Source organism: Bos indicus, chromosome 3 (assembly GCF_029378745.1).
Source record: "Bos indicus isolate NIAB-ARS_2022 breed Sahiwal x Tharparkar chromosome 3, NIAB-ARS_B.indTharparkar_mat_pri_1.0, whole genome shotgun sequence".
Taxonomy (NCBI): domain Eukaryota; kingdom Metazoa; phylum Chordata; class Mammalia; order Artiodactyla; family Bovidae; genus Bos; species Bos indicus.
In genome coordinates, this window is record NC_091762.1 from 43,461,898 (window position 1) to 43,488,436 (window position 26,539).

Here is a 26,539-nt window from a genome sequence, read left to right on the forward strand (position 1 = left end):
GGGCATTGCTGTACATACTTAGGATATATCCTCTTCCTATTATTCCCTAACGCAGTAAACAATTAAGCTAGAAACCTGGAGCCATCCTGATTCTTGTCTCATATCGAGTTGACTACAAAGATCTAGTGATATTATATCTTGTATATTTTTTAAACCTGTCTTCTCCTTTTCAGACAGCTTTGAAAATATATAAATATGTTAAATTCTATACTTCAATTTCTTATCTACAATAACCTCCTGTTTTCTCTGCACCCCTTCCCAACCTTTTCTATCACACCCCTGCCAAGGATATTTTTCTCTGAAATTGTAGATACAAAGTTACAGATGTGAAATTGTAGATGAGACTCCTTATCAGCTAATTATTGCTAAATAATAACCTTCCCCACAACTTAGTGGCTTACAGGAACAATGATTTATTGTTCCTTAGCACCTTGGGGGTTGGTTGGGTGTGCAGTTCCTCTGCTGGTTTCACCTGGGCTCACTAGTGTGACTAGATTCAGCTACAAGGTCTTCTGGGTTAGAAGGTTCAAGGTGGTCTTATTCATATGTCTGACAGTTGGTGCTGTGTTTTGGCTGGGGCATCTCTTTTTTCTCCTCCACTTAGCATCTCTCATCCTCCAGTAACCTAGACCAGCTTCCTTCTGTGGGGATTTCAAGACACATTCCAGGAGAAAGAAGGGGGAGTCTGAGAGGTCATAGGGAGGCTTGTAATTTCAGAACTCACACTTTACTTCTGCTATATTCTATTGGTCAGAACAAGTCATGGGCCAGCATAGATTTAAGTAGTGGTAAAGTAAACTTTACCGTTTTGGGGAACAGCTTCAAAAGAATTTAAGACCATATTTATTTACCACTGATTCCTGATTACCTGGGCTTTCCTGATAGCTCAGTTGGTAAAGAATCCTCCTGCACCACAGGAGACCTTGGTTTGATTCCTGGGTTGGGAAGATCCTTTGGAAAAGGGATAGGCTACCCACTCCAGTATTCTTGGGCTTCGCTTGTGGCTCAGCTGGTAAAGAATCCGCCTGCAATGCGGGAAACCTGGGTTCGATCTCTGGGTTGGGAAGATCCCCTGGAGAAGGGAAAGGCTACCTACTCCAGTATTGTGACCTGGAGAATTCCATGGACTGTGTAGTCCATGGGTATAGTCCATGGGATCACAAAGAGCTGGACATGACTAAGCAACTTGCATTTTCACTTTCCTGATTACCTCTAGGATAAATTCCAAACACCCCACTTCCTCATGGCACACAAAGTCTTAAGCCCGGGCTTATTTCTTGCCACGTATCCTTTCATCAGCTGTACAGAACTGTTTGTCATTCCCTGACCATGCTCTACGTTATCGTATTTCCATGCCCTTGCACAAGCTGTTCCTTACATAATATTGCTTTTTGTAGAGGTGCCATGGTATAATTACTTGTCATTTTTTGGTTACTTCAGTTAGTTTCCAGTTCTTATGTAACTCCATGATAACTATTCCTGAGCAGAAATCTTTGTGTACCTCTCTATTTCTTCAGGGGAAAAAAATCTTAAAATTACTTATGGAATCAAAGATACAGAGTTTTTTGTTTTTTTTTTTAAGGTTTTTGATACTTAATGCCAAAACTGTTTTTCAAAAGGGTTCGCATTTATACTATGAGCAGCAGGCTGTGAGAACACAACTTACTGGAATGGAAACAAAAGGCCATTCTTATCAAAATATTTTTGTATTTCTTAAGTACTAATCTCATATTTCTTAAAGAAAAGTTTCCTACCTTAACATGTGTTTTATAAGCAATTTTGTTTAATAGTATTCTAATCATTGGAAAGGACCCTGATGCTGGGAAAGATTGAGGGCAGGAGGAGAAGAGGACGAGATGGTTGGATGGCATCACCGACTCAATAGACATGAGTTTGACCAAATTCTAGAAGATAGTGAAGGATAGGGAAGCCTGGCATGCTTCAGTCCATGGGGTCCCAAAGAGTTGAACATGACTGAGCGACTGAACAAAGAAAAAGAGAGAGGAGCATTCTTCAGTCACTTCAGAGCTATTCATTAATTTAGAAAAGCGAGAGGATCCATACACACTTTCTGTTGACCAGAAATAATGTCTGTCTTGGGAATAATTACCATAAAGTATCATTGGCATCTATGTGTCATAAAAAGGATGTAGAACTTCAAAAAGGAGTTTTAAAAAAAAATGGAAAGATGACATAGAAAACTAAAATTTAATAAGCTGGCAGAACATTATTTGGGCAGATTAAGAATTTCCCAAGTCTTCTAATATGGATCTGCCTGATTTTTAGGCACTGGGAGTGAGAAGAGTTATATGAAGACAAGAGATTTTAAGAGCGGGTCATTAATGTTTATTATAGTTTCATAACATAAAGCAAGGAAATCCAGCTGAATCTGCCTTTGTACAATATCCAGTTCTATTTTTTGTTCATTGCTATTAGTGCAAAATCTCATTTGTTGGAACGGCCTTCTATACTCTTGTAAAACAACATTATTTTGGAAATTGGAAAATGATAATTCTTTGGCAGTATCAACAGGTCTTTGTCACTGAGTAATTTATATAAATCTTTGATGGTTATGAATGATGGTTATGCTTTTAAACATTATAAAATGCTGTTTTGAATCTATGAAATAGAATAGTTTCTGCCTCTGTTTGAGAATATTTTCTAATTTTAGATGTTAAAGTATCTGTCTATTAGCAGTACATTATGTATTTAATGACCATCATTTCTTATTTGTTTTGGAAGCTCTCCAGGGACAGATTGTTCAGTTCAAACTCTCAGACATTGGAGAAGGTATTAGAGAAGTAACTGTTAAAGAATGGTAAGTTATTCTGAAATTTTTTTAAGTAAGTATAAAAGTAATTTGAGTACAAATAAATAGCAATCTATTTAAATTGAAATACCTTTCTTTATAACATAAAATATATATTTTTTAAGCTTTAAGGTAAATCTAGTTTATGTTGCCAATATACTGGTGGCACAGTTCATCATACATCAGGGCATTTTATTCAGTGTAATTTATTAAGGTTTGTTTTTTCCTCTTTTTAAGTTTTTTTTTCACTGCCTACTCTTCACTTCAGCTAAAAATAGATAAATTAGTCTCTAAAAGATGCTAAGTTGATATGAACATGTGTTTTGAAAAGCTGTTAATGAATGAACTTAGAGCTTCTTTCCAAACTGTTTTAAAATCGTTATGTAGTCTAAGGTGTGTTTATTAAAAATGATTTCAGCAAGAATGCAAGTACATTTGACTCACCATTACCTGAGAGTTTGCCTATATTTTTATAAAATATTAAAACAAAAGACATGAATCAAAGAATACTGTTTCAAAGGTTTTAAAAAAAAGTAAAAAAGAAAGAGGCTTGAAACAAAAATTAAAAAGACCTCTACTTAGGCATCCTTCTACCCCTTTTCTTTCTTTCCCTTTCTGGAAAAACAGAAACACCTCCGAGTACTGAACTAATTTTCAAAGGTTTCAAGAACTAGCAGTTAAGGTGAGTCAATAGATTGTCTCCCACAATTTTATACTGTTAAAGATCCTTTTAAGAACCTCGTTTAGATACCTAAACATTCTTTCCTTGTAGTTTTCATTATAATTGCTCTGTAGGTTAGGAGAGAACCATAATCACAGAAATGTACCTTGCAATTGTGTCTCTGTGGCATTGTGGGATCAAGGAAAGAGTGATGGATCTCAGGTCAGAAGAGGCTGACTCTGAAATTAATTAGCCATGCTAGAGATAAAGACAAAGAACTCAAACTACAATTTATAAAAGTATAGTAAATGTATATTGAGGACATCAGTTTTTAAAATTTAATTCTAGAAATAATAGGTATCCCTTAAAATGTGATGAAGGCTGAGACAATAAAAGAAAATAACACTTTTAAAATACATTTTTCATATTTCATCTAAGAAATGGGTGAGGCAGAAAAACCTGATACATTAATTAAATTTTTGGATTATAAATTACAAATATTTCATTGTTTTTTAAAAATTTATACTTCTTAAAGAAGCATCAAAGAACCTCTGAAAGCCATTGTAGTCTCTTCTGAAACATCCTTCAGTGTATCATTTGGGACTCAATACTGGGCTCCATGGATACTCATCTAATTCAGTGTAGCATTTTTATTGTTTCAGATGATCTGTACTATGGTTCATGTAAAAGTGTCTTATGGCTTTTTCTTTTAGGTATGTAAAAGAAGGAGATACAGTGTCTCAGTTTGATAGCATCTGTGAAGTTCAAAGTGATAAAGCTTCTGTTACTATCACTAGTCGTTATGATGGAGTCATTAAAAAACTGTATTATAATCTAGATGATACTGCCTATGTGGGAAAGCCATTAGTAGACATAGAAACGGAAGCTTTAAAAGGTACTGTATATATATGTATATGTTTATCTATCTTGCCAAATTGATTAATGGTGTTCTTTTGTCATTGGGTACCAGTTCAAAGTGGAGTTTCCCTTGAATAATTTACAGGATTTGATTTGAGGGTTTAGAACTGAGATAAGGAAAATAGAAAGGTATTCTGTGATACATGATTATCGTTTGACCAGTTACCATGTTAAAAACATGTATTTGTTGTTGTTGTTCAGTAGCTAAGTTGTGTCCAACTCTTTGCAACCCCATGGACTGCAGCCCGCATGGCTTCCTTGCCTTTCACCACCTCCTGGAGCTTGCTCAGATTCATGTCCATTGAGTCAGTGATGCTATCTAACCATCTTATCCTCTGCCACTTCCTTCTCCTTTTGCCTTCAATCTTTCCCAGCATCAGGGTATTTTCAAATGAGTTGGCTCTTTGCATCAGGTGGCCAAAGTATTGGGAGTTTCAGCTTCAGCATCAGTCCTTCCAATGAATATTCGGAGTTGATTTCCTTTAGGATTGACTGGTTTGATCTCCTTGCAGTGCAGGGGACTCTCAAGAGTCTTCTCCAGCACCACAATTCAAAAGCATCAATTCTTTGGTACTCAGCCTTCTTTATGGTCCAACTCACATCCATACATGACTACTGGAAAAACCATAGCTTTGACTATCCACACCTTTGACTATCCACACCTTTGTTGGCAAAGTGATGTCTCTGCTTTTTAATACACTGTCTAGGTTTGTCATAGTTTTCCTTCTAAGGAGTAAGCATCAGTATTACTAGATATAAAAACATGTATGCTAAGTCGCTTCACTCATGTCCGACTCTATGCGACCCCATAGACGGCAGCCCACCAGCCTCCCCCATCCCTGGGATTCTCCAGGCAAGAACACTGGAGTGGGTTGCCATTTCCTTCTCCAGTGCATGAAAGTGAAAAGTGAAAGTGAAGTCGCTCAGTCGTGTCCGACTCTTCACAACCCCACAGACTGCAGCCTACTAGGCTCCTCTGTCCATGGGATTTTCCAGGCAAGAGTACTGGAGTGGGCTGCCATCGCCTTCTCCAAAAAAAAGCATGTATAGTAATACTTTATTTATCTGGAGGTCTGCCTTCTGGAAACCTTATGTTCAAAGAAGCAACAAACTCTCTTGGGAATGAAAGATTCAGGCTTTGAACATTGGTCACTAATAAAAATTGGAATGTGCAAAGATTAAATCTCACATGATGGGGTTGCTCTGTTTGCCACTGATATGAAACCAAAACACATTCTCATTGGTGGTGGTTATGAAAGCCAAATTTTTAAAGATAAGTAGAAAAGAGGGAAAACCAGAGTGGGAAGCAAAGAAACTAGCACTCAGAAGCAGCAGCAGCCATGGAACTTATAATCATTAGGTGTTCTGACAAAAGGGAATTCATTATGAGAATGTTATAGGAAAATTAAAGCTGTGCGCTGTCGCTATGCTAACAAATAGCTGACCCTCTACATCAGAAGTTCCGTTTGGCATTGGTGTGATATACCAAGGTTTTGTCATCTAGGAAGCTTTGATGTGGAGGAGGGGCAGGGGGACCATAATTCTGTGATGCAAACCTAAGCCAGCAATCTCTCTGGAAGTGCTGAGATGAAGCCCTTTCAATATAGTGAAGTTGGGAAGTTTAGAAGGAGTCTGAACTACAGTGGTTGGCTGACTCTTAGTCCTTCAGTCTGTACAATAATATAACTAATGTCATAGGCACACTTCACAGTTTATAAAATGTTTCACGCTTAATGTTTTATTTGTTCTTATTCATGAGGTAATCCAGTTTAAGAAGTTCTGTGTTGGGTGATTTGCCCATGGCAGTCATAAAGCCAAATTTAGAACTCAGATGTCCTGAGTTTTTGTCCAGAATATTTTTCACTATAACATGTTGCATCCAAAACTTCTTGAAGCTTTCTTATTATTTATTTGATTTCTAATTATTAATAGTGGTGACCATTTCAAGGTGGTTGCTGTGTGTTTTAACACGACCCTGTTAATTTTCAAAAACTTCCATGCTTTTGGCATCATCTTGTACTTTTCCTGCCTAGACCTGGAATCATCTCTTCCTTTAGGAGCTCTTGTTCTTTTAATGTGCAGTGCATAAAAGACCATGATCTGGGTTCTAGGGGTGTTTCCTTTTGTCTTGATTTCAGATTTCTATTGAAAGGCACGATTTAGGAATATTAAAAACAAGAAAGACTTTATCTTTAAAAATTACCTGAAATAGGGGCTTCCCTGTTGTCTCAGCGGTAAAGAATCCTCCTGCCAATGCAGGAGACACGGATTCAATCCCTGATCTGGGAAGATCCCACATGCTGCGGAGCAACTAGCCTCATGCACCACAACTGTTGAGCCTGTGCTCAGCAACAAGAGAAGCCCCTGCAATGAGAAACCCGCACACCGCAACTAGGGAGTAGCTCCTGGTTGCTGCAACTAGAGAAAAGCCTGCATAACAGTGAAGACCCAACACAGCCAGAAATAAGCAAATAATTTTTTTAATTACCTGAAATAAGTACAGAATTATTTTGATGTGTAAATAAGATAATAGATACAGGTTTTTTTTTTTAATCATTCAGTTAAGACCTTAAAAGGAAAGAATTATATTCTTGATATAAACTGAAACAAGCAAAGATGCTAAACATTACTGTGGATGTCAGTAAGTTAGAATAACCAATCAGGTGCTGTAGACCAGGTTAGGTATCTATCTCGGCCATTCACAAAAGCAGATTATAGTAGTCTCTTGGTATTTGCAAAGGATTGGTTCAAGACACATACGCACACAAACGGATACCAAAACCTGCAGATGCCCATCTCCCTTATATGAAATGCTGTAGTATTTGCATATAGCCTATATTTTAAATCATCTCTAGATTACTTGTAATGCCTAATACAGTGTAAATACTATGTAAATAGTTGCTGGCATTCAGCAAATTCAGATTTGCTGTTTGGAACTGTCTGGAATTTTTTTCTGTATATTTTCAATCAACAGTTGGTTGAATCCATGAATCTAGAACCTGTGGATTCCCAGGGATGCCTGTGTATGAACAAGTGAGCAATTGGGATTTGAGGGGGGTTTTATTGTTTGCTTTTATTTTTAAAGTTTCTTTTGGTATCCCCAGTGAAATCCAACTTAGTAAGTCTTGATATAGCAAATTATAAAATCAAAAACTTTTTCAGGCGAGGGGTATGTTTTTCTAAATAACTCTTTTACAGAAATTAATTTCCTGTATGACATGGATGAATCTTGAAAAATTATTCTGAGTCAAAGAAACCAGAAATAAAAAGAACATGCCATATGATTCTATGTATATTAATTTAGTTTTTAATTGGAGTATAATTGCTTTACAATGTTGTGTTAGTTTCTGCTATACCATGAAGTAAATTAGCTATATGTGGACATATATCCCCTCCCACCCATCCCTCCACCCCCATCCTTCCCCTTTAGGTCATCATCACAGATTACCAAGCTGAGTTCCCTGTGCCATATAGTAGCTTCGCACTGGCTAGCTATTTTACACAAGGTAGTGTATACGTATATCAATAGTAGCTTCTCGATTCATCTGTCCTTCTCCTTCCTCCCCTGTGTCCACAAGTCTGTTCTCTACGTCTGCATCTAGATTCCTGCCCTGCAAATAGGTTCATCAGTACCGTTTTTCTAGATTCCATACATATGCATTAACATATGGTATTTATTTTTCTCTTTCTGACCTATTCACTCTGTATGACAAACTGTAGGTTCATCCACATCACTACGAATTACCCAAGTTTGATCCTTTTTATGACTGAATAATATTATTCCATTATATATATATGTACCACATCTTGTTTATCCATTCATCTGTTGATAGACATTTAGGCTGCTTCCATGTCCAGGCTGTTGTAAATAGTGTTGCAATGAATGCTGGGAGACGTGTGTCTTTTTGAATTATGGTATATGCCCAGTAGTGGGATTTCCGGGTCATATGGTAGTTTTAATTTTAATTAATAAGAAACCTCCATATTGTTCTCCATAGTGATTATATCAATTTACATTCCCACCAACAACGCAAGAGGATTCTCTTTTCTCCACATCCTCTCCAGCATTTATTGTTTATAGATTTTTTTGATGATGGCCATTCTAACCGGTATGAGGTGATATCTTGTTGCAGTTTTGATTTGCATTTCTCTAATAACGAGTGATGTTGAGCATCTTTCCATGTGTTTGTTGGCCATCTGTGTGTCTTTGGAGAAATATCTGTTTAGGTCTTCTGCCCATTTCTTGATTGGGTTGTTTTTTTATATTGAGCTGCATGAGTTGCTTATATATTTTGGAGATTAATAAAATTTTAGAAAATCCAGACTAATCTATAATGACAGCAAACCAATTAGTGGTTGCCTGCTGATAGAGTAGGGAGGCGGGAAGGTTTGAGAAGGAAGAATTACTAAGGAGAGGCGGGAAGGTTTGAGAAGGAAGAATTACTAAGGAATACAAGGAAACTCTGAGGGGTGGTAGATACATCCAGTGACTTGATTGCAGTGATGGTTATGGATATATATGTATTTCAACACTCAACAAATTTTATATTTTTTGTATGTGCAATGTGTTATTTATAAAAACTTAACAGGATTGGATAGATTGCAAGAGTAAAAATTATCTGGTAATTTTCCTTATAGAAAAATGATCATTGCTAACTATTTCATTTGCTATTCATAGTGCATTCTGAGTAATTGTCTTGCATGCTAGTTTTATTTTCTGTGTGTACCTTTTTGCTTTTATATTTATATTTTTTATAATTTGTATTAAATCTTTTATTGTAAGAATAACTATGAAGCATAATCCTGTATATCAAATAAGCGAGCCTATAGAATAGTGGATTGTTTTTTAAGAAATTTATATATGCCTCTTTTTAAATTATGGAAATGGAAAAGGTTTCTAAATATCTCATGTACCTTGTCTTAAACAAGAATTTATAGTAAGGTATTCATTCCCTAGTGGTCCAATGGCTAACACTTCATGCTCCCAATGCAGGGGGCCCAAGTTTACTCCCTGTTTGGGGAACTAGATCCCACATGCCACAGCTAGAACCCAGCACAGCCAAAAAAAAAAAATTATAGTAATACTGAATTTGTTTGTATTATTCCTTGTTCTAGTGTCGAGAAAACCAGTTATACTATGAGTAAGAAAATTACCTAATGAAAAGTTTTTTAGGAGTATAACATCTATTTTTGTACATTTTTCAAGTAAAGAAAATAATTGCATCTAGAGTGCAAGTGATCAAGAGTAGAAATCTTAGTAGTAATATTGGACACAAAATCCTGTCTTAATGCTTGTTTAAATAATATTCTATGGTACTATCTTTTGTAACATGGTGTTTCAACCTGCTTTTTAAGATTGGGGTATCATGATAATTTTGATAAGGAAAAATGTATTTGTGACCTCCAAGTCCTATTTATGAGTGCTTTGGCTGTAGACAGACCTCTGCTTGAAGAGACCTCACCAGACTCACTTATGCCAACTTGTATCTGTGATATTTAAAAAGCATATACTCTTTACAATTACAAATTGATGATTTAGTTACTTAATATTATCAAGATTATATCAAAGCTGATTCATGCCTCAGTGTGCTGTCTACTATAAACTCAATTTTTAGACTATTGCTGTGAGTTCTCCTTATAGCTAACTTGACTTTCTCTAACCTCTATTTTAAAAGGTAAGATTACTCCTCACTTCTCTAAACAACTAAAACATTTTGAACCCAAACTTTTCAAAACAATTCATTTAATGGGACTCATTAGTTTTATTTTTTAAAATCCTATGTATTTTGCTCTTTCTTAAAGCAGTGGCAACCCCACTCCAGTACTCTTGCCTGGAAAATCCCATGGACGGAGGAGCCTGGTAGGCTGCAGTCCGTGGGGTCGCTAAGAGTTGGACACAACTGAGCAACTTCAGTTTACTTCTTCACTTCTGCCATTATATTGCATTCACCCTTTAACTTGAACATCTATCATTGATTGAATGCTTTCTCTGTGCTTATGTGCTATATTTATGTAAACTCATTAAACCATACAGATCATTATCCACAGTTGACACATGCAACATTGAGATACATGGAGGTTTAAGTTGCCCATGGCCACATGGCTGGTAATTGGTAGAGCTATGATTTGATCCCAACTCTGTTTAATTCTAAAACCCATGTTCCAAACCACTTTATTACACTGAAAATTGTTTGCAGAGATGGAATATCAGTTCCATTCTGCACCTAGAACACTGGTACTACATTTCTAACAACGTGTCTGTTCGTACATTCTGCGGTAACAACACGTTAGGTGTTGTATAGAGTTTATAGTATTAAAGATGTTTGCCAGGACAATACAGTATTTTAAAGTAAAAGAGTAGGAGGGAAGGAAGCCTCTTAAGGGAGAGTAAACCATTTTTAGGAAAGATAAACGGGCTCTTCGTGGAAAATGTGGGAGGTGTGATAGTTTGATCATGGTTGGATGGCATCACTGACTCGATGGACATGAGTTTGAGTAAACTCCAGGAGTTGGTGATGGACAAGGAAGCCCGGCGTGCTGCAGTCCATGGGGCCGCAAAGAGCAAGACACAGCTGACCGACTGGACTGACTGACTGATGATAGTTTGTGACAAAAGTTTGTCTGTCCGTGTTACGAATTACCCACTCCAGTATTCACGCTTGGAAAATCCCATGGACTGAGGAGCCTGGTGGGCTACAGCCCATGGGGTCGCAAAGAGTCGGACATGACTGCACCACTTCACTTCACTTCACTTCTGTGATAAGAGTCAATCTTCTCTAGAACTCAGACTGTCTTCTGGGGAGGGAGCTTATGGCACTTGAGTTCCTTTTGGATGTCTTCAGGTAAATGAGAGTTCAGTTAACCTCTCCTTGCGTTTGATGTTTTCCAATTGCATGCAGCTCAAAATAATCAGTACACCAGAGTGGCATATTTTGGGGCAGTATGTCCTGAACTCCAACCGTCACATTTTCTACTACCCTTCACGTTCAATACAAAGCTTTTGTTTGTTTCTTTTTTCTCTTCTTTACCCATATGGGGAACTTTGAGAGCTCCACTGGGCCAGTTCATAGATTAGTGAGGGGGGTGAATGAATAGAATGTCTTTCCACAGTTGCAGCAGTGGAAATTTATTTGCTTAGAATTTAATGTCAAAGATAACTCAGTTGCCTGCTGATGTTCAGAGACTGTCTCTAATTTCCTTATTCCCACAGAGATTCTGCTGTACTCAGTATTGATTTGCTAGCATCCAACCTTGACAATTAAATGCTCTCAGAAGCTTTTTTGGTTGCAAAAATGAATGCTAATAGCCCAAGATTATTTTTCTTATACCACTACTCTAGAGTTAGAGAATAAAACTACCAAATTAGTATTAGCAGAGAACAAAACTACCAAATTAGTATTAGCCATGAAAATAAAACCTTCCAAGCATTCTTTGTTGCATTCAAAGCAGAGAAAAAAATTTAAATGCTGAATTATCTTAGGAAAGCATTTAAGATTCTCACAGATTTTACATGATTCATGTAATTTACCTCACATTTGATTCTTAATTCATGCTATATATACATATGTTTGTATATATACAAATGTATATATAGTGTACATATATATGAATGTGAGAAATTTATTAAGAAAATGTTTACATGTTTTAAAATTTATGAAAGAAACTCATTTTTTAACTTGTAGCTGCTACATAATTTTAACAGAAGTGATGTAAGTAGAAGATAATCATAATCATTAAACAGTACCTGGTACTAGTACACCCCTCTCACTCACTCTAGTACCCTTATTTGTTTTTCTATTTTAAAGTTGTGCTTTTCCATTCTGAAGTAGCTCATCTATCATACTTTTTGACTATATATTTTAAATGAAATTTATTTGTATATTATAAGACACTAAGCTCCAAAATCACTGCAGGTGGTGACTGCAGCCATGAAATTAAAAGATGCTTGCTCTTTATAAGAAAAGCTGTGACAAACCTAAACAGCATATTAAAAAGCAGAGATGTCGCTTTGCCGACAAAGGTCTGTCTAGTCAAAGCCATGGTTTTTCCAGTAGTCATGTATGGATGTGAGAGATGGACCATAAAGAAGGCTGAGTGCTCAAGAATTGATGCTTTTTAACCGTGGTGTTGGAGAAGACTCTTGAGAGTCCCTTGGACTGCAAGGAGATCCAACCAGTCAATAAGGAAATCAATCCTGAACGTTCATTGGAAGGACTGATGCTAAAGCTGAAGCTCTAATACTTTGGCTTCCTGACATGAAGAACTGACTCATTGGAAAAGACCCTGAAGTTCGGAAAGATTGAGGACAAAAGGAGAAGGGGGCAACAGAGGATGAGATGTTGAATGGCATCACTGACTTGATGGACATGAGTTTGAGCAAACTCAGGGAGATAGTGAAGGACATGCTGGCATGCTGCAGTCCATGGGGTTGCAAAGGGTCGGACACAACTTAAGGACTGAACAACAAGCTTGTTGTTTTAATATTTTCTACTAAACAGTAATATTTTACCTTGTTTCCAGATTCAGAAGAAGATGTTGTTGAAACCCCTGCTGTGTCCCATGATGAACACACACACCAAGAGATAAAGGGCCAGAAAACACTGGCGACTCCTGCAGTTCGTCGCCTTGCAATGGAAAACAATGTAAGTTTTCTTAATATTTAAGTGTGAGATCACATAGAAGGTCTCCATGTGTATCTATGAAGAATTGCCCAGATATTGCATAATGAGTTGGTTCAAGTTGGGATTAAAGAAAACACAGCTCAAGTTACTAAAAGGTTAGTCTTTATGAGAAATGAGAAGAAAATTGTGAACTTATTATTCATATTAAGTGAGAAGTGTGGGTTTTTTGTTTTTTCTGAGAGCCTAATAAAAGTCAGGGCTACTGATTATTGAATACTTATAAATACTAGAGTCATAGATCAGATACCCTAGAAGCATAGCTTGAGACAGGGGTTTGGGAACATGTGATTGATTAATTGAAAGAGTGATCATCTTTACTAGGAAGAAAGGAAGCAGGGCAGGGAAGGAATGGGAAATGGTCCAGGCACGGTTATGGTCTCAAGGGTCTGCTGGATCCCAGGGAGATGGAAAACACCATAGTATTGACTTCAGTCATGGAGGCTGGTCTTTTGTGTTCCCTCTTACTTGCCAGTCACTGATGCTTAATCTTCAAAGCAAGATGGCTCCTAGGCATTGTGCTAATAATTCATATGTCATCTTGTTTTTAATCTTCACAACTCTGTGAAATAACAGACTTTTATAAGACTTGGAGAGGTCAAATAACTGGTCCAAGGTCACATAGCTAACACAATAGTAGAACTAGGATTCCAAAGTGAATCTCCATGACTCTAAAACCAGTGCTCTCAATTATTAATACTGCCTCAACAATGGTTGCCTCTATCGTTTGAGCACTTCTTAGCCAGACGCCATACATAACGTTACAACTAATCCTCACAGTATCCCTGCAAGCTGGTTTGGATTATCCTCTCTCTGATGAGATGAGAAAGGGAAGAGAAGTTGATTGGGTTGCCTACAATCAAATAAATAGCTCAACTGGGGATGTGAGCACAGATCTTTCTGGTCCCAAAGCCTGAGTTCTTTCCACTGTGCCCCACAGTGCAGGGTTTTTGTCTCTTTTTGAGAGAAGTAGTTTAGTTACAGTGGGAAAAAATGTCTACATTTTGGGAATATGTAGTAAGAGTCATTAAAATGTTCATATCTCTTCAGCTAGTTATCCTACCACTGGGGAAGGTCATCTAGGATATATTCTTCCAAGTGTTCTGTATAGCCAGAAACTAGAAGGCACATATGTGGTCAAAATCAGGGAAATGCTTAGGAAAATTATGTTCTCTACCTTTAATGAAAATTTATTAGCCATTAAATGTGTTGAGATATGAAGATGATTTGTTGAAATAGAGAAATAGAAATAGTATTATGGAATACTAGATTGTTAAGGTATTAGATGAAATAATGATCTTCTATATTGCTTTGAAAGCCATAAACATTTTACCATTTTAAAAAATTATATAGAAGGACTACCTATAGAAATGTATGATGTTGCTTTCCTGTGTCTTTCTAAAGATATATATATATGTATATAATTAGGGCATTTGTATAATTACTAGAAATTATATAGCAGATTTATTATTACAAAACAACTCTTCTCCCCCCCGCCTTTTTTTGACATTGGCATATTAATAAATAGAGTTTAAAACCAGTGGCACTCAGAGTTTGTAATTACCTAAAAATTATTTAAATTCTTAGAGTTTACTTGTTATAAACTAAATGTTTGATGTGATAAAGTCCTTTATTATTTTGAAATCATTCTTAGAGAAACACTAATATAAATAAAGCAGGACGTAGCCTTGAGAGATTAATATACACTATGCAGGAGGGTATCATCCAAGCTTATATGTCTTTTTATGTAGAATTCAATTTAGTGAAAATATTTTATCTCTGTAACCAAACATAGGAAGTGATTAAATAAAGCCAGATCATAAATGTTTCCAAAAAGTATCATGAGTAACTAGTAGAAAGTGGAATTACATCATCTATTGTTTATTCTGTGGAATACCTTAATAAAACTTAGGTGTTGATCCTTAACTTGGGCTGAGGAAGTCACATTCCAAATATGCCTCAATAAAGTTCATTTCAGTGTTTTGTACTGATCTTTCTAAAAGAACCATCAGGAAAAAACTAATTGACAGACTTTTTTGTTTTAAACTTTTTATTTTATATTGGAGTATGGCCAATTAATGATGTTATGGTAGATATAGGTGGACAGCAGAGAGTCAGCCACACATATACATGTATTCATTCTCCCCCAAACTCCCTCCCATCTAGGCTTCCACATATCATTGAGCAGAGTTCTCTGAGCTATGTATTAGGTCTTCGTTGATTATCCATTTTAAATATAGCAGAGTGTAGCTGTTACAGAGAGCTTTTATTGGATGATTATTTTAGTCATTGTGTGTATACTGGTAGCCAGGGTCAGAAACATTGGTCTGCATTTGTTACAGTGTTTAACTCTCCTTTAAATGCTCAGTTCTTCTTATGTAGTCATCAGGAAAAGGAAAAAAAAAAATCCAATAAGAATTATGCAAGACATTTAGAAATAGTTGTTTAAAAATATATTTTCAAAAGTAGCTATATACAATGTAGATATTACATTGTTACTACATGGGTAAATGAACAGTATGTAGAAAAGTAACAAATGACCAGTGTAGCTGTAGTTTCTAGTATTCTATTGAGATGATGAAAATGTTATAGTTTATAGTGTTCTGTTAGGATAAAGAAAGTGTTATTTCCTTATATTAATTTATTGGTCAGAGATACTTTACCTTCAGCTCATTTAATTCCACTTAGAGACCATATGATGGATTTATTCATTTTTAGGTAGTTTTATTTTTAGCATTAAAAAGGTATCCTTTTTTTTAGATTAAGCTGAGTGAAGTTATTGGCTCAGGAAAAGATGGCAGAATACTTAAAGAAGATATTCTCAACTATCTGGAAAAGCAAACAGGAGCTATACTTCCTCCTTCACCAAAAGCTGAAATTATGCCACCTCCACCAAAACCAAAAGACAGAACTATTCCTATTCCAATATCAAAGCCTCCAGTGTTCATAGGCAAAGACAGAACCGAACCCGTGAAAGGTAATAATAACAGTAATGTAAAGGAATAGTGCCATTTATTTGGGGGGAAGTTGCTTCAGCATTATGAAATTATCATTTTTCTAGGAAAAGCTTTAATATATACTGATAATTTTTGAGGAGTAATATGTTAGCAGGTTTCTTAGCATATAAACTTGTCTACAGATAATTTCTATGTTTCAAGACTTGCTCAGTTCAGCTCAGTCGCACGGTAGTGTGCAACTCTTTGCAACCCCATGGACTGCAGCATGTGCCAGGCTTCCCGATCCATCACCAACTGCTGGAGCTTGCTCAAACTCATGATCATTGAATTGGTGACGCCATCCAACCATCTCATCCTCTGTCGTCCCGTTCTCCTCCTGCCTTCAATCTTTCCCAGCATCAGGGTCTTTTCAAATGAGTCAGTTCTTCGCATCAGGTGCCCAAAGTGTTGAGCTTCAGCATCAGTCCTTCCAATGAATATTCAGGACTGATTTCCTTTAGGAATGACTGGTTTGATCTCCTTTCAGTCCAAAGGACTCTCAAGAGTCTTCTCCAACACCACAGTTCAAAAGCATCAATTCTTCGGTGCTCAGCTTTCTTTATAGTCCAACTCTCACATCCATACATGACTACTGGAAAAACCATAGCTTTGACGAGACAGACCTTTGTTGGCAAAGTAATATCTCTGCTTTTTAATATGCTGTTTAGGTTGGTCATAGCTTTTCTTTCAAGGCGCAAGCTTCTTTTAATTTCATGGCTGCAGTCACCATCTGCAATGATTTTGGAGATAATTTTTCTATTTGAAGACTTGTTAAGAGTATTTTAAATATTTATTATTTTTTTGTTAGATTTCAAAACAAGTACTTCTGATTTATGTACAAACTCTTAGGATGATTAACTTCCAGAAGTGACTTTGCAAGAAAGCCATTGTGTAAATACGTGGCTTGCATCCTTTTGAATTTTTTATACACTACAGCTTGGAAAGCAGTTACCTATTCTACTGGGCTTTCCAGGTGGTGCTACTGGTAAAGAATCTGCCAGTGCAGGAGACATAAGAGACACAGGCTCAATCCCTGGGTAGGGAAGATCCCCTGGAGGAGGGAATGGCAACACACTCCAGCATTCTTGCCTGGAAAATCCCATGAACAGAGGAGCCTGGCAGTCTACAGTCCATAGAATTGCAAAGAGTCAGACGTGACTGAAGTGACTTAGCAACACTCACCTATTATATATTACACTTGACACTGGTGTTGTGCTACAGTCCACGCTTCAGCATTGAAATTAGTGGCTTTCAAGCTATGTAATATATGTAATGAAGATGGTAGGTCCAAGAGAAAGAGTTTAATTGAGAGTACCCCATGAACAGTATGAAAAGGCAAAATGATAGGATTCTGAAAGAGGAACTCCCCAGGTCGGTAAGTGCCTAATATGCTACTGGAGATCAGTGGAGAAATAACTCCAGAAAGAATGACGGGATGGAGCCAAAGCAAAAACAATACCCAGTTGTGGATGTGACTGGTGATAGAAGCAAGGTCCAACGCTGTAAAGAGTAATATTGCATAGGAACCTGGAATGTTAGGTCCATGAATCAAGGCAAATTGGAAGTGGTCAAATAGGAGATGGCAAGAGTGAACGTCAACATTCTAGGAATCAGCAAACTAAAATGAACTGGAATGGATGAATTTAACTCAGATGACCATTATATCTACTACTGCAGGCAGGAATCCCTTAGAAGAAATGGAGTAGCCATCATGGTCAATAAGAGTCTGAAATGCAGTACTTGGATGCAATCTCAAAAATGACAGAATGATTTCTGTTTGTTTCCAAGGCAAACCATTCAATATCACGGTAATCCAAACCTATGCCCAAACCAGTAACGCTGAAGAAGCTGAAGTTGAACGGTTCTATGAAGACCTACAAGACCTTTTAGAACTAACACCCAAAAAAGATGTCCTTTTCATTATAGGGGACTGGAATGCAAAAGTAAGAAGTCAAGAAACACCTGGAGTAACAGGCAAATTTGGCCTTGGAATATGGAATGAAGCAGGGCAAAGACTAATAGAATTTTGCCAAGACAACACACTGGTCATAGCAAACACCCTCTTCCAACAACACAAGAGAAGACTCTACACCTGGACATCACCAGATGGTCAACACCGAAATCAGATTGATTATATTCTTTGCAGTCAAAGATGGAGAAGCTCTATATAGTCAGCAAAAACAAGACCGGGAGCTGACTGTGGCTCAGATCATGAACTCCTTATTGCCAAATTCGGACTTAAATTGAAGAAAGTAGGGAAACCCACTAGACCATTCAGGTATGACCTAAATCAAATCCCTTATGGTCATACAGTGGAAGTGAGAAATAGATTTAAGGGACTAGATCTGATAGACAGAGTGCCTGATGAACTATGGACAGAGGTTCATGACATTGTACAGGAGACAGGGATCAAGACCATTCCAAAGGAAAAGAAATGGAAAAAAGCAAAATGGCTGTCTGAGGAGGCCTTACAAATAACTGTGAAAAGAAGATAAGTGAAAAGCAAAGGAGAAAAGAAAAGATACAAGCATCTGAATGCAGAGTTCCAAAGAATAGCAATAAGAGATAAGAAAGCCTTCCTCAGCAATCAGTGCAAAGAAATAGAGGAAAACAACAGAATGGGAAAGACTAGAGATCTCTTCAAGAAAATCAGAGATACCAAGGGAACATTTCATGCAAAGATGGGCTCAATAAAGGACAGAAATAGTATGGACCTAACAGAAGCAGAAGATATTAAGACGAGGTGGCAAGAATACACAGAAGAACTGTACCAAAAAGATCTTCACGACCAAGATAATCATGATGGTGTGATCACTCACCTAGAGCCAGACATCCTGGAATGTGAAGTCAAGTGGGCCTTGGAAAAAAGTATCACTATGAACAAAGCTAGTGGAGGTGATAAAATTCCAGTTGAGCTATTTCAAATCCTGAAAGATGATGCTGTGAAAGTTGCTGCACTCAATATGCCAGCAAATTTGGAAAACTCAGCACTGGCCACAGGACTAGAAAAGGTCAGTTTTCATTCCAATCCCAAAGAAAGGCAATGCCAAAAAATGCTCAAACTACTGCACAATTGTACTCATCTCACATGCTAGTAAAGTAATGCTCAAAAGTCTCCAAGCCAGGCTTCAGCAATACGTGAATCTTGAACTTCCAGATGTTCAAGCTGGTTTTAGAAAAGGCGGAGGAACCAGATATCAAATTGCCAACATCCGCTGGATCATCGAAAAAGCAAGAGAGTTCCAGAAAAACATCTATTTCTGCTTTATTGACTATGCCAAAGCCTTTGACTGTGTGGATCACAATGAAGTGTGGAAAATTCTGAAAGAGATAGGAATACCAGACCATCTGACCGGCCTCTTGAGAAACCTATATGCAGGTCAGAAAGCAACAGTTAGAACTTGACATGGAACAACAGACTGGTTCCAAATAGGAAAATGAGTACGTCAAGGCTGTATATTGTCACCCTGCTTATTTAACTTCTATGCAGAGTACATCATGAGAAACGCTGGGCTGGAAGAAGCACAAGCTGGAATCAAGATTGCCGGGAGAAATATCAATCACCTCAGATATGCAGATGACACCACCCTTATGGCAGAAAGTGAAAAGGAACTCAAAAGCCTCTTGATGAAAGTGAAAGTGGAGAGTGAAAAAGTTGGCTTAAAGCTCAACATTGAGAAAACGAAGATCATGGCATCTGGTCCCATCACTTCATGGGAAATAGATGGCTAAACAGTGTCAGACTTTATTTTTGGGGGCTCGAAAATCTCTGCAGATGGTGAATGCAGCCATTAAATTAAAGGATGCTTACTCCTGGGAAGGAAAGTTACGACCAACCTAGACAGCATATTAAAAAGCAGAGACATTACTTTGCCAACAAAGGTCCATCTAGTCAAGGCTATGGTTTTTCCTATGATCATGTATGGGTGTTAGAGTTGCACTGTGAAGAAAGCTGAGCACCAAAAAATTGATGCTTTTGAACTGTGGTGTTGGAGAAGACTCTGGAGAGTCCCTTGGACTGCAAGGAGATCCAACCAGTCCATTCTAAAGGAGATCAGCCCTGGGATTTCTTTGGAAGGACTGATGCTAAAGCTGAAACTCCAATACCTTGGCCACCTCATGCGAAGAGCTGACTCATTGGAAAAAACTGATGCTGGGAGGGATTTAGGGCAGGAGGAGAAGGGGACGACAGAGGATGAGATGACTGGATGGCATTACCAACTCGATGGACATGCGTTTGAGTGAACTCCAGGAGCTGGTGATGGACAGGGAGGCCTAGCGCGCAGCGATTCATGGGGTCGCAAAGAGTCGGACATGACTGAGCGACTGAACTGAACTGACTGAACTGAAGTGACGTTAGAGAACCTTCTATTATAGTTGTTGAAGGGATCAAAGGTTTTAAGAATAAAGACAAATATGTATGTTTTTCCTAGGCTTTCACAAAGCAATGGTCAAGACCATGTCTGCAGCGCTGAAGATACCTCATTTTGGGTATTGTGATGAGGTTGACCTTACTGAACTGGTTAAGCTACGAGAAGAATTAAAACCCATTGCTTTTGCTCGTGGAATTAAACTTTCCTTTATGCCCTTCTTCTTAAAAGTAAGATTTCATTCATTTCAAGCAAGGCTTGAGTTAGACATATAAATTTTGTTTTGCAGATATCCAGTGTGTTAACTATGGGTTTGAATAAAAGTAATATTTCTCATGATATCACATAGTTAGAAAAATGTACAGATATACTCTCTTTGTTTCACAGAAGTTTATAAAATTGAAATTTTTTGTGTCAGATTTTTATCTACTTATCTCTTTGAACTAGGTTGGGATTGTCCTGCCAGGTAGGTAAAGCCTTTAATTCAGAAAGAATCATGACAGCAAAGTCCTGATTTGAACAAAGGTGAGACTCAGGATTGATTTTTCACTTTTCAAGGAACATATGAGGCTTCTAGGAATCATTTCTAGGACCTTGGGACCAATATAAAAAGAATAAGACCATCAGCTGAGCTTGCATAGCTCACTAACCACTATTCAGGAAGCAGCTGCCTTCTGCCTAACTCTGTACGAAGCATGCTACATATATGATCTCTTTTAACTATCAGAATAATGCTAATGTGTAAATAATTGCTATGCCCTCTTTCCGTTTAAGGAAACTGGCACTCAGAGAAGTTGACAAACTTGTCAAGGATTTATATAACAAGTGGAGAAGTTAAGTTTTCATTCTGGTCCATTTTTCTTAAAAAGTGTATACTGTTGTCTCTAACTCCAGTGCGGCTTCCCACAAGCACTTGGCACACTCCACCAAGACTGTTCCCCTGTAAATCAAGTTACTGTATTATCCCCTGTTTCTTTTCAGTGGTTCCCTTTCAGGATTGCCTTCCGGATAGTTTGTAAATGCCTTATTGTGGCATAATAGAATATTTCTATGTGCCTTTGCTGCCCACTTTTCATGTCTTCTCTCAGTCACCCCCCCCTCCAGCCCCCCCGCTATAGTCAGATTAAGCTATGTGTAGCTCCTGGAATATACAACTCTACCTGAAGTACTGCCTCCTCCTTTGATCAAATGTGTGTACATCCTAAACACCAAATTTTGTTCCAGTGTAGCTTCCTACAAAAGCTGGTGGTTATCATAGTCTGAATTAAACAAGCTTTTTGTTTCACATTGCAGCTTACCTCAGTGTACTGAAAGTATTTATCCTCAGTTGTCTCTTCACTGATGCTGAGTCTTGTAAGACAGAAGCTGTTCTCCTGTATCTCCATCTTTTTAACAACTACCCTAACAAGGAAAGAGATGCTGTATAAACATGAGATGTAGTAGGGTCCGATAATGAGGGATCTAGACTATATTACAGCTCTGAGGGTCATCTGTAGAGGCACAGCAGTTGAAACTCATGGATGAAATCACTCAAATTATGTGCAAAGGAGAAGAAAAGAAGGCTCAGGGTTTTCCATCAGTGTTTAAGAGGTAGATAGAAGTTGAGTTGCCTAGGCGGTGGCAGAGGGTGAGTAGGGTCAGTGGTTTGATGATGGCAGAACCAAGAAGTCACTTAAAAGCCAAGTGTGTCTATTGCTGAATGACAAAGCACCCCCAGATTTGATGGTTTGAAACAGTTAGCCATTTATTATTGCTCATGGGTCTACAGTCTATTTCTCTGTAGTCTACAATCTACATTTATTCTTTCTCATGAGCACAGCCAGTCTGCTGATCTTGGCAGAGCCCACTCATATGTCTACAGACAGCTAGTAGGTTGGCCAAGGGACCAGCTGCTGTGGGATGACCTCAGTGAGCTTGACTCATTTCTCTTCCCATGTCTCTCCTATCTGCCCAGTATACCAGCCTACACATGGGCTCAGTACTGGCAGATGAAGAGAGGAAGCAGAATGTAAGCACTTTCCCCAAGCTGCACTGCACCTAGTTTGTTTTTAATTCACTGACCAAAGCGAGTCATATAACTTAGCTCAGAATCAGCTTGCAAGAGCACTGCCAAAGGATTTGTATACGGAGGCGTGCAAGACTGGGGCTTTTGATTCAGCCTCCCACACCAAGAGAGAAGAAAAGGTTAACCAGAACTTACTAAATAAAGGATTGCTGAGGTTGAATCTTGGTTGCTGTTAGTTGGGTTTGGGGAATGAAAGAAATTGAGGAAGAGGAAAACCTGAAAAAATATGTTAAGGCAGACAGGGCATAGATACAAATGATGGTTAAAGTATTGTTCAGGAGAAAAAATGACCTCATATCTATGAACACATACCTTGTTTTTCCTTTTACAAAATTTGGATTATACTCAAAATAATTTATAAGCGAAGAAGAACTAAAGAGCCTCTTGATGAAAGTGAAAGAGGAGAGTGAAAAGTTGGTTTAAAACTCAACATTCAGAAAACTAAGATCATGGCATCTGGTCCCATCACTTCATGGCAAGTAGATGGGGAAATAAAACAGTGAGAGATTTTATTTTGGGGGGCTCCAGAATCACTGCAGATGATGACTGCAGCCATAAAATTAAAAGACACTTGCTCCTTGGAAGAAAAGCTATGACTAACCTAGACAGCATATTAAAAAGCAGAGACATTACTTTACCGACAAAGGTCTGTCTAGTCAAAGCTATGGTTTTTCCAGTAGTCATGTATGGATGTGAGAGTTGGACTATAAAGAAAACTGAGCACCAAAGAATTGATGCTTTTGAACTGTAGTGTTGGAGAAGACTCTTGAGAGTCCCTTGGACTGCAAGGAAATCCAACCAGTCCATCCTAAAGGAAATCAGTCGTGCATATTCATTGAAAGGACTGATGCTGAAGCTGAAACTCCAATACTTTGGCCACCTGATGCAAAGAACCGGCTCATTGGAAAAGACCCTGATGCTGGGAAAGATTGAAGGCAGGAGGAGAAGGGGACGACAGAGGATAAGATGGTTGGATGGCATCACCAACGTGATGGACATGAGTTTGAACAAGTTCCAGGAGTTGGTGATGGACCGGGAAGCCTGGCGTGCTGCAGTCCATGGGGTCACAAAGAGTCGGACATGACTGAGTGACTGAACTGACTGAACTAAATGAATTTTTTTAAATAAAGAAGATTAAAGTTATCAAATAAAATGCTTTATAAAACTCCTTAACTTTCCAGTTCAGGGATATGACTTCTTTTTCTTTGTCAAGACCACCCACCCACAGACAAAAATAACACAGCACAATGCATATAATGGACCGTTAATTGGACAAGATGAAGGTGGTGGGGGAAGGAATTCTTTTTACCGTCAATCTTAAGCATTTTTAGTTTTTTAGTTTTTAAACTGATTGCAAGGCATGACAACCAAATGCGATGTCTGACTTTATTATATCCCGAATGGGCAGAGAAACGGCTATAGAGAACATTTTGGAGACAGGGAAATCTGAATATGGACAGAAGAGAACAAAGGAGAGAGATTAAAGCAGGGAAAGACAGAATGGGAAGACAGAAATGCTATCAGTTTGGGGAGACGAGCTCTAAAGTCAGTGATTGCATCAGCTCTGCCCTTTTCTTGGCCAGGGACACCAGCTACAACCCCAGCTTCTCAAATCCTCGTCACGTGTTCTTTCTACACAGGGGAATAATTAACTGCTTTTTGAGGTTTTAATTAACAATGTTTCTTTGAACTGCAGGTTTTCTTCTCATGGGAATCTTAACACTCGGAAAACACTAGAATTTAGACTTGACTTTTGGTGTTTTGGTCAATCTTCATAGTTATTTTGAAAATCTCCTTAGCATGTACAAGCTACCTTGACTACTTTTATCTTTTATTCTTAATTGGTAAGGATAACCTAGTTCCACATTTCTGAACGATAAGTTAGGAGTAATATGCCTGGTACCTGTAGATTTGAGATTAAACTCAATTTACAGAAGAGTTCTCTCCCTCCATCTTTCACCTCTTAACACTTCAAATCTCCTATCCTTTCAGAGTCAGAAGTGTTAATGTTGCATTTTCTCCCTCTTAAACAGGCTGCTTCCTTGGGATTACTACAGTTTCCTATTCTTAATGCTTCTGTGGATGAAAACTGCCAGAACATAACATACAAGGTTGGCTATGTTTTGTGAAAATATTTTGTTTAAATAAAAGTGCAAATGTGCTTGTAGGTTAATAATTAACAACACTCTTCAGATATGCAGATTTCCATTTTTAACCCCTTTTGGTTTTCTGGTTAGAATATTAGAAATACACAGCTATGAGGCAGTGGGTTACATTTTTCACACTACACACACTCCCCTCAAACAGAAGAGAGCTTGAAGTGGAATTCCTGCAGTTTTAAAAAGCAAGACCAATTTAAACTTGCAAATTAATGAAAGTTTAAATTCCGTTGAGTGAACTCTTCTGTTTGAAGTCAAAGTTTATGAAGACTGAGAACTCTTTTGAGGATGTTGGCTCTTACTTATTATTCTTATTAGAAATATACAACCAAGAAGTGAGCTTTATATTCAGGGGGGCGGGGAGGAGGGGTTGAATCTAAAATCTTTCCATATGATTAATACAGTTTTCTCATTAACTATATACTTGTTGCAAATAATTCAAACCAAAAAATATTGATATTCACCTTCAGTCCCGTGACCCTAAGATAGCTGTTTATGCTGAGATGTATGTCTATCTAGGATTTTATTTTTATACAGTTAAAAAAGATATGGAATTCTATATATAATATATATGTAATATTATAGTTTTTTAATTAAAATTTTCTTTTAACTATTTTCTTTTCCATATAATATATTTTAGACATCATTGTATGTCAATAAATACAGCTTTATCATCTGTTTAGCCAGTGACTTACTGACAAACATTTTGATCATGTGCAGTTTCTCCATCTTAGAAATAATCTGACTCAACATCTCTGTGCATCTCTACATACTTCAGCATTTATCCCCTTAGCACACATTTTTGTAAATGTTGGTACCTAATGTTGTATGTTCTCCCTGAAGTCTGTGCCAGCTTACACTTCCACTAATAATGTGTAAAAATAATCTGTTGCCCTAGTTTATCTTTTTCAAAAAAACCTTTTAAAATCATTTCTTTTAAGTCATCACTGGACTTCCCTGGTGGTCCAAGGGATAAGAATCCACCTAAAAACTAGATTGATGGTAATTTTTTAAAACTTTTCATTTATTTTTGAAAATCAATGAACCAGTGCAGGGGACATGGGTTCAATCCCTGATTCCATGCGCCACAGGGCAACCTAAGCCCGTGTATCACAACTATTGAGCTCACACTCCAGAGCCTGCTAGCAGCAACTACTGAAGCCCATGTGCCCTAGAGCCTGTGCTCTGCAAGAGAAGCCGCCACAATGAGAAGCCCATTCACCACTCCTGGAGAGTAGCTCCCATGCTCACTGCAACTAGAGAAAGCCTGCGTGTGCCAGTGAAGACCTAACACAGCCAAAAATGAATAAATAAAAATAAATGAAAAGTTTTAAAAAATTACCATCAATCTAGTGAAAATAGGTTTTGATAGTTAAGTTCATAAGGCAGTGAGGATTGAGCCTTTCTTTTCTGTTAGCCTGTGAAACGGCTACTATATAATTGTTTGCTTGTTTTTAGGCTTCTCATAACATTGGAATAGCGATGGATACAGAGCAGGGCTTGATTGTACCTAATGTGAAAAATGTTCAGATCCGCTCCATATTTGAGATTGCCACTGAATTGAACCGCCTCCAGAAACTGGGCTCTGCGGGTCAGCTCAGCACTAATGACCTTATAGGAGGAACGTTCACTCTTTCCAACATTGGATCAGTGAGTAGTAGCAGTGTTGAAGTACATAAACCAGAACTTAAGAATTGTGATCATATGCTTAGTTAAAAATAGAAACTTTCATTTGCCATTTGTTCCTCAAAAGCTTAATTTCTCTACTCTTACTTTTTTTCTTTTTTTAGATCGGTGGTACCTATGCCAAACCAGTGATACTTCCACCTGAAGTGGCAATTGGGGCCCTGGGAACAATTAAGGTATGTTTGTTAAATAGTTGA

At 37.7% G+C, this 26,539-nt stretch overlaps 1 protein-coding gene across 5 annotated transcripts in view; it reads left to right on the forward strand.

Moving 5' to 3' along the window:
• The window catches only part of DBT (dihydrolipoamide branched chain transacylase E2), a 40,594-nt gene that overhangs the window by 8,300 nt on the left and 5,755 nt on the right, over positions 1-26,539 (forward strand). The window contains exons 4-12 of one of the 5 annotated variants that reach the window (XM_070786038.1): positions 2,743-2,818; positions 3,437-3,491; positions 4,184-4,365; positions 12,909-13,030; positions 15,827-16,043; positions 20,496-20,662; positions 24,531-24,608; positions 26,115-26,306; positions 26,447-26,518. In XM_070786038.1, the coding sequence (XP_070642139.1) occupies positions 13,019-13,030; positions 15,827-16,043; positions 20,496-20,662; positions 24,531-24,608; positions 26,115-26,306; positions 26,447-26,518 (738 nt within the window). In that variant the 5' untranslated portion in view covers positions 2,743-2,818; positions 3,437-3,491; positions 4,184-4,365; positions 12,909-13,018. Of the gene's footprint in view, positions 1-2,742; positions 2,819-3,436; positions 3,492-4,183; positions 4,366-12,908; positions 13,031-15,826; positions 16,044-20,495; positions 20,663-24,530; positions 24,609-26,114; positions 26,307-26,446; positions 26,519-26,539 lie in introns of those variants that run through there. The other 4 variants (XM_019956979.2, XM_070786039.1, XM_070786037.1 and 1 more) reach the window with 4 other exon arrangements.